The 14,132-nt window shown below is 38.3% G+C and overlaps 1 protein-coding gene across 1 annotated transcript; it reads left to right on the top strand.

The window, feature by feature from the left end:
* The first annotated feature begins 7,350 nt into the window (after positions 1–7,350).
* Positions 7,351–14,095, top strand: LOC110921563 (DENN domain and WD repeat-containing protein SCD1). Its single transcript, XM_022165909.2, has 27 exons — positions 7,351–7,746; positions 7,834–8,035; positions 8,694–8,835; positions 8,905–9,005; positions 9,121–9,184; positions 9,300–9,413; positions 9,503–9,708; positions 9,787–9,841; positions 9,912–9,995; positions 10,086–10,287; positions 10,360–10,550; positions 10,629–10,673; positions 10,827–10,902; positions 10,998–11,071; positions 11,144–11,194; positions 11,283–11,440; positions 11,539–11,586; positions 11,712–11,769; positions 11,851–11,934; positions 12,023–12,278; positions 12,363–12,541; positions 12,614–12,678; positions 12,742–12,865; positions 12,945–13,126; positions 13,196–13,470; positions 13,588–13,766; positions 13,836–14,095. Exons 1-27 carry the CDS (start codon positions 7,491–7,493, stop codon positions 13,929–13,931), a joined length of 3,567 nt encoding a protein of 1,188 aa, XP_022021601.1. The 5' UTR covers positions 7,351–7,490; the 3' UTR covers positions 13,932–14,095.
* Positions 14,096–14,132: the final 37 nt, after the last annotated feature.

The raw sequence follows: 14,132 nt of genomic DNA on the forward strand, positions 1-14,132 counted from the left end.
CTCTATAACCAGTGGCTCTGATACCAAACTGTCACACCCCCAAATTACCACCTAGGGTATGTCCCTATTGGAGGTGCAACGATCCACAAGAGCCACCAATCATATCAAACACAAGTCATAATGTATTAAAATACCCAATTGAAATAAATGTAACGTTTAAAAAGTTAAACCAAAACCAAAGTATTGAGCGGAAGCATAAATGTATAAGCGTATAAATGTATGAAAACCAAATCAATATAATCGTTTATTATGACCATAACCACTCCAGCAGCATCAGACAGCAAGTTCCCAAGTTCCTTCAGTAATTACCTACAAGCATGTAAACAAGTGTGTCAGACTACGCTGGTGAGTTCAAGGTTTGTGTTTGTTTACCAAGTTGTGTTACCGATCATGTGAGTAAAACAGTTTACAAGACGATATGTTGTTTGTTGTTATGATAGTTGATGTTTCGATGTTGTTATTACTCGATTACCGAATGGCCATATGATATGTGATTGCCAACCCCAATGCCTCTATCAAAGCATTGGTCATGTTTTAAGGTAATTAGTTCACGCCCGTTCTCCTCGAACGTCGTGAGGGTGCCAAACCTAATAGCGCTATCAACTAATAACCCCCGTTGCCCTACAAGCAACGACCCGGTAGATGTAGTGGTCTTACCATGATAGAAAACTGAGTACAATAACCAACATCCCATTACCCATGCATTCCTCATCGGAACGTTACCCGTTATCCCTTTACTGGGATCCATGCTTGAGAAAATAGCAATGAACTCACCTTAGGTTTGCTCGGTTTAGACAAAGGACTTGTTAATTTATTCAATACTCGCGACCTAAGAGAGTGTTTGGTAATGATCAGTTTTACAGTTTGTTTACACATAAATCACATCAGTGGTTGTCACGTATGGCACGTATAACAGTTAAGCAACCATTCAAGCAAAGAACAATGATTGTTCAAACAGTTGATCCAATAGTACATAGTATCGAGTAGTCCAGTCAAGTTACAAGGCCTGATCCAATTAACAATCAGTCACGTGGCATGAAATCTTACATTCTACACACACGTTACACAAGTAGCACCGCATAACAACATACAAGTTATTTGATTATGCCCTAGCATACACCATGATTTAATGTACTAAATGTCTCAAATCCCCCATATCACTTATTACCCGAGTTCTACTTTAAATACAAATCAACCACACCCAACAGTGACCTCCTATCACATTGGTCCAACCAAATTTTCATGAGTTTATTAATTCAAATATTTTATTTATAACAGTCTCAAATAACTAATGGCATATATTACCGGCCCAACAGTGAATAGGGGCCCAAGAGATGCACGGTTCAACTGGGCTAAGCCCCACTTCATCCCCTCGGCCCAGTTCGTTTTTTTTTTTTTTTGAACAGTTTGTTGAGTTGGGGTGACCCGATTTCATAAGCACACAGACCACATCTACCCTCTGATTCTTATCTATAACTTTTTATTATATATTTAACAATAATGGCCGACAAAACTGTTGCTACATAATATGTATGCGCCGATAATTTTGATTCACAAAAGTAATCCTATTGGGCCGCCATTATCAGTGACACCACATGCAAACTAGAATAATTAAATCATCATGTCAAGTTCCATGAAACTTGGTTTCAATTGGACCATGTATTGCATTTACTATGACAAGAACCCTAATCTATAATCAGGCAGTAGACATCATCACCATATATTCAAGGGATCGTTTATAACATATCAATTACACATGGCCGAGAGGAAATCAGATTATGCATATCGAACAAGATCATACAAGCATTATTCATCATCGATTATTACATACTCATAGATCATCATATAACACATATCATGTAAACAGTAATTCTATATAACAACTTCATGAGAAATCATGTATTATCATACTAACCAGGACTCGATTTCAAGAGATGGTATCTTGATAATGATGGGGGGAAGGGTCTGCTTGTCGCATGCAATTAGGAATTAGGTAAAGTTTGTTTTATTTTTAAACTAATCAAAGATAGAATTAGATTACAATACGTATATGTGAAGGTTTAGTATTGGGCCAGTTCAATTAAAGGAGCCGGTCATTATCTGTGTTGGGCTACAAGGTTAGCGGCCCAAGATTATTCAATTAAAGGAGGAATTGGTTCTTGGTCCGAAGTTTAGATTGTTTATCAATCGATTACATAGTCCATTATATGTGCGGCCCAAGATTAGCGGCCCAACACTAACAGAGTTATGCTGCGTTATCTAACCTAGTCATTCTACGATTAGGTTAACGGCGTTATCACAAAGCAGAATATTAACGCAAAGAAGAGAAATAATAAAGAGTTAAGGTCACACTATTCAGCGTTACTAACCTTAAGGGTTCGAGTTGTCACACATAACTTTTGATTTAAACTTTTGTTTATTCAAAGACATTGTTTTGTACATGACATTTGGTTATACATGACATTATTACATATGGTTTGAGTAAAGACTTTTTACTTGCCATACAAGACACTTTTTATACAAGACATGGTTTATACTTGACATTAGACATTGTTACACATGACATTTGACATTGGTTTAAACAAGACATTTTTGGTGGTTTATTGGTAAGTGATTTAAATAACGAGACGTGTGTAATATGATAAAAGCATGGTGGATACGCCGCTGGTACTTCCTATATATAAGTGCTTTTATTATATTACATATCGTGGCGTTATCTAAACCACTTCGACAAAGACAAGACATGACATTTTATTACAATACACGACATCTTTTATACAAGACATCATATTTTATTTCAAGACATGACATATTTTATACAATTCGTTTTCACTTGGTTATTTATTTAACCATACATCATTCTTTTATATCATCTGATTTTCATATTGATTTTCATATGATTTTATAAAAGAAAACATCTTATAAGGTTCATGTCTACTTTTTGTTAAACATTTATTTTAACTTTCAAGTCATTAATTCTCATCAACAAAACCTATGTATCTCACAGGCATTTTTATGCTGACGTACCTATTTTCACATGTGTTTTAGGAGCTAATGTTTGAAGTTGGTCATGGGCGGACTTGGGCCTTAGTGACTTAAAATCAAGCGAGACAATTTAGTTTATGTTATATTTTTTCAGTTTAAATCAAGACAATGCAAACACTACTTCTAATAAAACCAAACTTTAAATACCATGTGTTATGAAACAATAATTCTGTTACTCGACTCCCCGACCTTTTCGTCGCGGTTTATTGTTTTACGCGGTCGGGGTGTGACACCACCTGGATAAGAGGTCTGACGTCATGAACAATTTTACGGTAATGTTTTTTTTTTACGCACCAGTGTGTACCTCATTTTATTATTTTTTTCTATTTTTCCGGGTTTTTTTAATGCGCATGGGTTTTGATGTTCCTCTATGCAGGTGAAAGTTGACACAGGGGATGAGTCCACAACATGTTCCTGTAACTTGTGGACCGTATCAGATATCCTTACCATCACATATTTTGTGTTTTTAGGCACATGAAGGTGGACGAAATACCGGCGAAGTACATTGTCAGTCGTTGGGGCCGTCATGTGCTTCCAAAATCAGTTTTCCGCGTTGAGCACAGGTATGGGGTCGATCTGTCCCGCCTTGTAGTGAGCAGGAACAACCTGGTTGAATGTTTCACTGAGGCACTGGATGAGATGTTAGGCGACGGTGCCGCAATGGAGGTTTTTTTTGGAGAAACTAAAGGCACTAAAGAAAGAAATCATAGATGATCACCAGGCCAAAGTGAATATGGACAGGACGGATATAGAAGACATAGCTAGTATGTTGGGAGCTATCGTGGAAGTTGACGTTTCTTGCTCGAATCCCCGAGGCGTGCGTAACAAAGGATGTGGGACCAACAAGCGTCTCGTCGGACCAGGAGAGAAGGCTGTCCAGAATCACAAGAAGCACCCCCGACTCTACAAGACCCATGGTAGAACCCAGAAGCTCGTAACTGGTCCACTGCTCTGCTCATTTGCATGCCCTCTCTGTTGAAACGACCGAGGAAATCTTCCACCGATTCGCCATCTCGTCACTTAATGTGGTGGACTTCCGTGATATCCTTGGAGCAACGCCGTTGCTGGCAAAAGTTTTGAAGGAACATCCGTCGGAAGTCTTCGAAATGGTTAATCGATCCTTCCGTAAGCCATCGAACCATACTCTGGCCGAGTCGGTAAGCGTCTGAGCGAACATATGACAACATGCTGGCATGGGCCATTGCTCGACTTTGGCAGCTCCTGCAAACGAGAACATGTGATCGTCTGAATCGGACGTGCCATCGTAATATTTCAACGTAGGTGGCATCTTGAGTTTTGACGGGAGTGGAGCGTTGGCGATCCTTAGAGTAAACTTTGACTGAGAAGTCATGGAAGTTGGCTGATATGGTATAATTAGCTCTTCGTCTTGAGGATTGAGTCCCAAAGAACCCTGGCGAAACAAGCCATGTAGACCGTTTCTAATGGTTACATTCGAGAAAGTAAAACCCTGTGAAATATGCAACGACCTAGGAGTGGTGACAACAGGACTTACTAGTGATCCAGAGGAGAAAACTCCCATAGGAGCAGAGTTGGATCCTGGGTAAGCACTTCTGAATAAGATCACTCAGAGATTCTGCAACATTTCATCACGCTGCTGTTGTTGTTTAAGCTGCCGTAGGAGATCTGCATTTCGTTGTAAGAAGGCATCATCGAACTCGGGCAAAGTTGCAGAGGCGGGAACAACAACTACTACAGTGGAGACCACTGAACTCATAGTCGGAGGAGCAACTGATGTGTCGTGAGAGACAGTGGAGCCTGTAGAAACAGTGGAGCCTGTAGAAACTGTGGAGGCAATCGTTGCAGAGGTGGTATTACCTGTTATGATATCGCTAAAAGATGGGAAAGATGAAGCCATGATTTCGTAATGAACAAGCTGGAGAAGTGGGTTTAGTGAATTCGAGAGGATAGCGCCACTGAGACTCAAAGATCAGTAGCTTCGAGTTAGTTGAAGAGTAGAGTCTTAGAACTTGAGTTGTAACCTGTAAGATCACAACAAAGAAAGAAACACACCGTTAGCCTCGTCACAGGGAGGGGAGGGCTCTCTATGACCAAGTTCGTGCGTGAGAATAAGTATTGGAAGTAAATGGAGAAGTCAGTGAGAGAGTAGGAGATTTTAGAGAGAGAAAGTATTGATTACCCGTTTTTTGAGACTTAAGTATGGTATTTATAGTTTGGGGTATGCTGACGTGGCAAAGGTAGTTATGGCCGAACCAGTCGTTGTCTAGTGGTTAGAGTTGTGGGCCCTCAGTTAGTTAGGAAATATCCTTTAGGCCGGACGTACCTCATAGACCGGAGCAGATGTTCGGTCCTTGTTGGGTGACGTTCGATCCTTGTTGAGTGGTGTTCGGTCCGGCGTGTTATACGTCGCCTCATCAAATTTGATCAATATTACTTTCTTAGTCTTATAGTTAATAACTATTTTTAATTTTGAAGACGTTGTTGATGTTTAATTAATATAATTTATTCGTCACACTGTTATTTTTTAATATATACATACAGTTGAATGCCTATGGCATTATAGCTTAGTGGCATCTTGGGGTGGGATAAAACTTTAGGACCATTAGGTCCTAGGTTTGATTCTCACAAGGGGGGTTTTCCCAGATTTATTAGATTTACTCCTGAATTGGTGTATGGTGACACGATAATACTACTCCTGAATTGGTGTATGGTGACACGATAATACTCCAGTGATCCTAATTTGTGGTTAAAAAAGGGTAAATTACTTTTTGAGTCCCTGTGTTTTATGGCTTTTAACCACTTGAGTCCAAAAGCAAAAAGTTTAACGATCTGAGTCCTTATAAGCATTTTCTTTAACCATTTGAATCCAAATTTCTAACACTGTTAGAATTTTTTGGTTAACTATTGTTAAATGACTAAAATACCCTTATAATTAAAAAATAAAAAAAATATTTCTCTGTCTCTCTTGTCTCCCCCACACTTCCTTCATCTTCAATTCCCATTTCAATCTCCCTTTTTAACCTAATTAAATCCCCTTTTCATCACCCACAACACCCACAACTTCAATCTCTATTACAGATTCAAAATCAACCAACATGGGTCAAGAAATCATCACCGTAGCTACTCCGTACACAGCCATTGACATACACACCAGCAGGATCAGCTTGTGCCTGTGTCAGGCCAATTGAAGTCAAACTACGCTTCCTGATATCTCCATACACCTTCTTCCCATTGGTCTCCGAACTTGCTAAAGAAATCGCCACCAGCGTTTCCCTCAATGTTACTCAAGCTCGAATCATGGGAGCCAATGCCACCGGTGACCAGCTCGACCAAACCATCGTTCTTGTCAATTTAGTTCCCCTAAAACAAAATTTCAATTTCTCCACTTCATATTCAATCTACCAAAAGTTCTGGAGGAAACAAGTTTCCATCAGCAAAGCTCGATTTGGATCATATCAAGTCGTACACGTCTAACTTCCAGGTATTACATGGGTTATAAAAAGATAATTTTATTTACTTTGTGTTTAGAATCGATTCTAAAGGATTGCCGTTGAAGCCTTTTGGAACAGACATACCTAGAGAGAATAAGAAGAGTAAGTTGAATGGAAGCATAATCGCTGTGGTTATTATATCTTCTGTCACAGCTTTTGTTCTTCTCATTGGAGCTTTTTGGCTTCTGTTGTTGAAAAGTGGATGCTCTTCTTCGTCCCTGGGGAAAGCATCAGGTAAAATTCAAATCCCCCACCAGCTGCAACTCTGTCTGGATTGAAGATGAAGGAAGTGTGGGGGAGATAAGAAAGACAAAAATATTTTTTTTTAATTTTTTAATTATAAGGGTATTTTGGTCATTTAACAATAGTTAACTAAAAAATTCTAACAGTGTTAGAAATTTGGATTCAAATGGTTAAAGAAAATGCTTATGGGGACTCAGGTCGTTAAACTTTTTGCTTTTGGACTCAAGTGGTTAAAACACATAAAACACAGGAACTCAAAAAGTAATTTACCAAAAAAAAAAATTACATACAGTTGAATGGATCGTTGATTTTAACATCTACTTGGTGGGTGTTTGGGATTCCTTCTCAAAATGACTTATTGAGTTATATGGAGCTAAAAGTCCTTTTTGAGAAGGAGAAGCTTAGCCAAACAATATTAAGAAGTTAGGAAGATGAGAAAGCTTAGCCAAACACAAGCATGAAAACGACTTTTCAAAGTTTTTTTTTTGTCTTCAAGAAGGAGAAAAGGAGAAATCACAAATTGTGACTTCTTAAGAAGGAGAAGTCCTTCTGAGAAGGAGAAGTGAAAAAGTTTAGCCAAACACCCCCTTGGTATGTAAAAGCATAAATGAAATGAATAAAGGGATTGTGCGCGCTCTCTCTCTCTCTCCCTTTGTTTCCTTCCTTCCATTGGAAAGTGAGATCCAATCTAATCTAATCTTTGAAATTGAGGGGTAGAAGGTGGATCGATAGATGCAGTTATTTGAGTACTTTGTGGTATGTGGAATCGGGCCAGAGATTCGGACACTGGAGGGTGAAAAGGGGTTTCATGGAAGAGGGGTCTTCTATTTGGCTTCTCTGCTTGATCTCTACCCTCCGCCTACTGAGTCCCCTCCTCCGCCCCAGCTCCCCACCTGTGTTCTCCCTGCTGGTGTCCAATTCTACTCACAAGGCTTTGATTCCTCCAACCCCTTATCTTTCCCTCGCAGTTATCCGATTGTTTTAACTGGTATGTATGCACTGAATGTTGTAGCAAAGGAAGGAAGGATGATTCTATTCCTAACCTAACCTAAGCTTGGTTTGTGGTTTGTTGCAGAGGGAGATGGTTCTAAAATTTACGTCAGTTGCATTGCTTTTAGGGATCCTGTTTGTGAGGATATTGCTGAAGCTTATCGCATTCCTCCGAATTCATTTGCTGACAAATGTATCTGCCTCGTTTCACGTGCTCCCAGTTTTCACATTCTTCGCGAAGCACTAGAGGAGATATATCTTGTTTGTTTTTCCAAACACGGTACTAGGTACTATTAATATCTATCTCATTACTTTTTTCTTATCCATTCAATATCACTTTCCCTATTGTTTTCATTACCTCAATTTCCCTCCCATTTTATATGGATATGAAATGAAATTACTGGGCATTTGCGTGTTTGGAACTGATTGATTATTGCAACCTATGTAGTTAATATCCCGATATATCAGTGATATATCGGTTATCCGTCCCCCCACCGAGATAGCGGCACAAAATATTGGTCAGAATATCGTTACCGATAATATCAGCGATATTGTCTGATCTTTGACCATATTTGATCGATAAATCACCGATTTTCCCGATATCAGTACCATTCTTCTTATTTCTACCGTTCATTTTTCTTCTTGTTGTTACTATTAGTGTTTTAAGTCTTAATTGTTAGTTGTTACTGTTTTAAGTCTTAGTCAGTTTTTACTTGTTACAATTGTTAGTGTTAAATTGCTATATATATAAATTTAGCATGATATTAAAATTACCGATATCCCACCGCGATAACCGATATCCGATATTTTACTGCGTTAACTACTTAGATTGCAACTTCTTCAAGTCACAATAATAATGATCGGCTTCTTCTTCTTATTGTATAGTTATAGTGACCTCCATTCTATCTATCGATATATATAGATTAAGTTACAATTCGTTTGCAGCAAGCCATTATGGGATGTTATCACATATACTCTGTCCAACGTACCTTTGCCTGCTCCTGGAAAAGAACGTGTTCTCTTTGCCATTGAGAATACCTTGCTTTCAGTTGACTTTCCGCCCAAGGATGGCCTTCCGCACGCTGATGTAAGCGCATTCTGACCTGATTGTTTGTAAATTACACTTGATAACTATTTTCTAATTACTTGAGCGCAGATATCCTTCCAACCGCTGGTGCAGTGCCTGGATGTCGACAATTTTATTAAACTATTTACTGCTGTCTTAATTGAGAGGAGGGTTTTGCTTCGATCAAACAAGTATTTCTTTACTTAATTTACATCCTTTAATAGTGCTATGAACCAAGTGAAACAACTCTGCGTGATTCTATGGTAAAAACTAAGTAATTCTTGAATTTTTTATTTATTTATACAGATACTCTTTACTAACACTTGCTTCCGAAGCAATATGCCATTTGATTTATCCGTTTCGGTGGCAGGTAAACATATGTTAAAATTTTGTATTGAATGCCCAGTAAAATTTCAAATTGTGTTATAATGCAGTTATATGAAATTTGATTGGATTGGTATCTGATGTTGGTTTGTGTGGCTCAGCATGTGTACATCCCGTTGCTATTCTTCAGTGGAGTAGACTATATTGATGCTCCCACACCATATATGATGGGACTTCATTCAGGTGTTGATACTACTGGTCTCTCAATGGATGGTGTAAGTCTTTTTCCTCCTGTCAATTTGTTAAACACTTGTTTTATATGTATGCTCATATTGCTTTTTGGTAACTGTAATATTGTTTGTAGGTTGTGGTTGTTGATCTTGAAAAGAATTGCATCACGACATCGGAGGAAATTCCTGCTATACCAGAGCCAGAAATGACTTCATTACGTAATGAGATTCTTAAGTTATTGCATCCAAATGTTGTTTGGATAGACTCAATGAAGGCTGATCTTCAATCTCATCAACAATATGCAAAGCCTTGGTCGCCACAGAAGGATGTTCACCTCAGGTTATTATTATTAATACTACTACTTTTACTTTACATGGACTCCAGACTGATTAACGCAATTTATCCCTTGTGTTTCAGGATTATTTTTCTTAAGTTTTTTGCTTCAATCTTGGGAGGCTACCGCAACTTCATAGTAAGGAATGTTTTTGTTTGTTTTTTATATGTTATAATACACATGTGGAACTCACTTGATGTATATCTAGGAAAATACTGCCAATCAAGTGTTCAACACTCAAGCATTTTTGAAGAAGCGCTCTCGGGCAACTCAACAACCAATAGATGAAATGGTAGCATACGGTGTTTTTTTCATGACACTTAACATGATTATATTATATAAGTGATCATTTGTTTTTGTTTTACTGTTTGTTGTGTTACAGTTAAGTCAGTTTCTAGAGTCTCAAGGATTCTTGGATTACTTAGAAAGAGGATTAGGTAGTAATGGAAATGGTAATAATCTTCTAGATAAGTTACAAGATGCAATTGGACGGGGTCAAGATCCTCTTTCTATCTTGCTCTCATCCTCATCCTCAGCAGAGTACGAGATTATAACAATATCAGACCCTGGTCTTGGAATATCAGGTAATCACATAGAATCATGCCTCTTATTTCTTCATTGATTAACAACTATAAGAATGAAATTTGTTGATTCAGGATCTGGTGGGCGACACACTTATGAGAGGTTCCCTGCCAACTATAGATCACAAGAGCAAGAGGAGAAAAGGAAGCAGATACTATCAGCAGCTAGTGGAGCTCTTGAATACACTGTCAAGCATACTCCTAGTTCTCCTTCAATGTACAATGGAGACTCCAAAGGAGGAAGTTTAAGTCCTAGAGAGAGGGCGGTAAGTTTACGAATTTATATGCTTACTGCCTTCTCTACTGTTTTATATACAGTTAAACATCTCTAAGTTAACTTACAGGCTGAACGGGAGCGCATGGTCTTGGATATAAAAGTCAAGCTGCAGGTGAGATAAGGCTCTGTTATTGTGGTGCTAAAAAGAGGGTGCTAAATGCACTAGTTTATAATTCTTTATATATGTTATTCTCGTGATCAGCTTCCAACTTATATGTTGATCTTGTTTATGTTCTGAGTGTGATAAATGGTTTATGTTAAACAGGGTCTGTGGTTACGCCTTTTGAAACTGGGAGCCACTGATGATCCTCTTTCATCGTTTGAATATGGAACAATACTTGGTATGCAATACAATTTTATTTTTTTATTGGAAATATACGATTGGTTTTTTGCTTTGGCATGTATAATAAGGTTATTATATTATATTATATTGCAGCTTTGATAGAAATAGATGCAGAGGGAATAGGTGGTAGTGGCTTTGTTGAATGTATAAGGGAACATATTCACTCGGTATGAAACATTGTGACTGAGCCATGAGGTTGTTCTTGTAATCGGGTGCTTACCTTTTCTATGTGGTCTCAGGGCTGGAAAGGTCATTTGACTGAAGAGCAGTTCATAGCCGTCAAAGAACTGGTACGTCAATACTATCTCGGATGTTCTTTGGTTTAGAAATCAGTTTTTTTTTTTTATAAACCCATTTTGTTATTCTAACGTGATGCAGCTAAAAACGGCAATCACTCGTGCAACATCACGGAACGATATAGCAACTATTAGAGATGCCCTTGAAGTTTCAGCCGAAATGTACAAGAAAGATAGGAACAATGTTCCAGATTATGTTCAGCGACACCTCTCTTCTCTTTCTATCTGGGAGGAGTTACGGTATGCATCTTGTATGTTTCTTTTTTACTTGAAGATTTGCAGTTGAAGGAAAGTAAATATGTACATCAAATTTCTTTGTTTTCTGGATCTTATTGCAGCTTCTGGGATGTATACTTTGAGTATCTAATGGAATGCTTTTCAAACAAGTAAGTAGTTATTTATTATTATCTTCATTACAGTGAGTTTTCCTGTACATAGCGGAAACCCTATTGTAACTCTTGAATAGAAAATTGATATCTTGAATCTTATTACTGCCTACTACAATTTTCAGGTCAACCAACTATGCGGCTTTGGTGACTGCACAGCTAATCATTTTGGCCACACACATGGTATATATCTCAACAAGTTACTATTTTTCTTTCAGTCTTTTGTTTTACCTTTATACTGACTGATTTAGTCCTTTTATGAAGGCTGGGTTAGGTCTCCCTGATACGGATTCTTGGTACATCATTGAAACAATTGCAGGGAAGAACAACATTGGTTACAGTCATATTGTAAGTTAAACATTGTAGAAATCTATCTAAAATATGTGCATTTGAATTTTGAATCTTGCCTATCATTTTTAATTTTAATATTTGCCAGATTAAGCTTAGGGGATATATGTCGCATATACAGCAACTATGTGTTGGTTATTGGGGCATATATTCAGTGAAATCCCAATCTGTGTCATCTTCTTTGGGATTGCCGTCTCCACGGCCTCAAGATGTTACCATTGACAATCAACAACCCGCAGAAGCATCTGGTAGGAGTTGGGTTCAAAGCATGTTTAGCAGAGATACTACTACTCTACGCGCTAATTCATTCACTCGTGTGCGTAGTAAATCCACATCTGATCAAGGTTACATATATTTTTATGCTTAACCTGCTTTTTTTTTTTTTTTTTCTTTTGTTATAAAATTAATTGTGATTTTTTGTTATATAGCAAAAGGGAGTGAGAGTGGTGCAAGTGGGCAAGCTAAAGTACAGACTAGCATCCGGACACTTAGGGGCCACAATGGTGCAATCACTGCATTGCATTGTGTGACACAAAGAGAAGTTTGGGACTTGGTTGGTGACCGTGAAGATGCAGGCTTCTTTATAAGTGGAAGTACAGACTCCACGGTATTTCCTTTAAACCATTTTTAGTACAGGTCAAACAGTTGCTACCTCTGACCAAGAATGAATGTAATGCAGATTAAGATATGGGATCCAAGTCTTCGCGGTAATGAACTCAGGGCAACTCTAAAGGGACATACGAGGTGATGTTAGTGTACTGTTTTCTTTCAAATGAGGTGGCTTCTGAAGCGTAATATGGTATGCAGGACCGTAAGGGCGATAAGTTCTGATAGAGGCAAGATCGTATCAGGATCTGATGATCACTATGTTCTTGTATGGGATAAACAGACAACACAGCTTCTAGAAGAGCTTAAGGGCCATGATGCTGAGGTTGGTTGGTTAACTTATATGTGTTTAAATCTCAGAATATCTTTTATATTTGTGATTGACAATTGAAGATGTAAATTAGGTTAGCTGTGCTCGGATGCTGTCTGGTGAGCGCGTGCTGACAGCAGCATATGATGGAACCGTGAAAATGTGGGATGTGAGAACAGATACATGTGTTGCTACGGTCGGTCGTTCCTCCAGTGCGGTCCTTTGCATGGAATATGATGACTCTACCGGTGTCCTAGCTGCTGCTGGAAGAGACGGGTATGTCTGTCTGTCCCTCAGTTTTATAACAAGGACCTAGAATAATAATACAGATTTTGAATAAAACAGAGTTGCAAACATATGGGACATCCGGTCTGGTAGACAGATGCACAAGCTTTTAGGACACTCGAAATGGATCAGGTCCATAAGAATGGTTGGGGATACTGTAATTACCGGTAGTGATGACTGGACTGCCCGAATGTGGTCCATTTCTAGAGGAACATGTGATGCTGTATTGGCTTGCCATGGTGGCCCTGTTCTCTGTGTTGACTACTCCAAGTCAGACAGAGGAGTAATAACAGGTTCAAGTGATGGTTTAGTCAGGTTCTGGGAAAATGAGGATGGTGAGAAACATTATTATTAAATAGTTAAATACTGCATCCATCCTATTGGAAGAAAAATATGAATGGAATTTGTTTTTTTTTTTTTTTTTTTTTTTTTTTTTTTTTTTTTTTTTGTAGGAGGAGGATTGAAAAGTTCAAAGAACGTGACGATTCATAGTGGTGCTGTTCTGTCGATTAATGCTGGGGAAAATTGGCTGGGAATAGGAGCGGCTGATAACACCATGTCTCTCTTCAATCGCCCCCACAAGATGTCTAGCTGGCAGCTCTACAGAACACCCCAAAAAACACTAGCTATGGTAAGAATAGGTTACATATTTGGATTCAGTCGATTGATTGTTTGATTGATTGATTGATTGTGTCATCAGGTAAGATGTGTGGCTTCGGATCTTGAACGGAAAAGGATATGCAGCGGTGGCCGTAATGGAATGCTTAGACTCTGGGACGCAACCATCAATATTTAGATTATTTCTATGATATATTCATTCCTTATTTTCAAGTGTATACATAATAGCATCCAACGTTCCACACTTTCTCCCTACTTGTTGGTTTTGGTTGTATGTATCTCATTGTTTTGAATGCTATTTGTGATTTTGATTTTTGAGACCAAAGTTAATTGTTTAACAAATACACTCTACATATCAAAGACAGTAGAAACAACCAAA

This window comes from Helianthus annuus, chromosome 17 (assembly GCF_002127325.2).
Source record: "Helianthus annuus cultivar XRQ/B chromosome 17, HanXRQr2.0-SUNRISE, whole genome shotgun sequence".
Classification (NCBI taxonomy): domain Eukaryota; kingdom Viridiplantae; phylum Streptophyta; class Magnoliopsida; order Asterales; family Asteraceae; genus Helianthus; species Helianthus annuus.

What these genes read in the sequence shown, in the direction of transcription:
- LOC110921563 (XM_022165909.2), top strand. Translation starts at nt 7,491, where the DNA reads ATGCAGTTATTTGAGTACTTTGTGGTATGTGGAATCGGGCCAGAGATT. An exon ending in ATGGCCTTCCGCACGCTGAT is followed by an intron (nt 8,836 to 8,904) that starts GTAAGCGCATTC and finishes ACTTGAGCGCAG; the next exon opens with ATATCCTTCCAACCGCTGGT. An exon ending in GAGGCTACCGCAACTTCATA is followed by an intron (nt 9,842 to 9,911) that starts GTAAGGAATGTT and finishes ATGTATATCTAG; the next exon opens with GAAAATACTGCCAATCAAGT.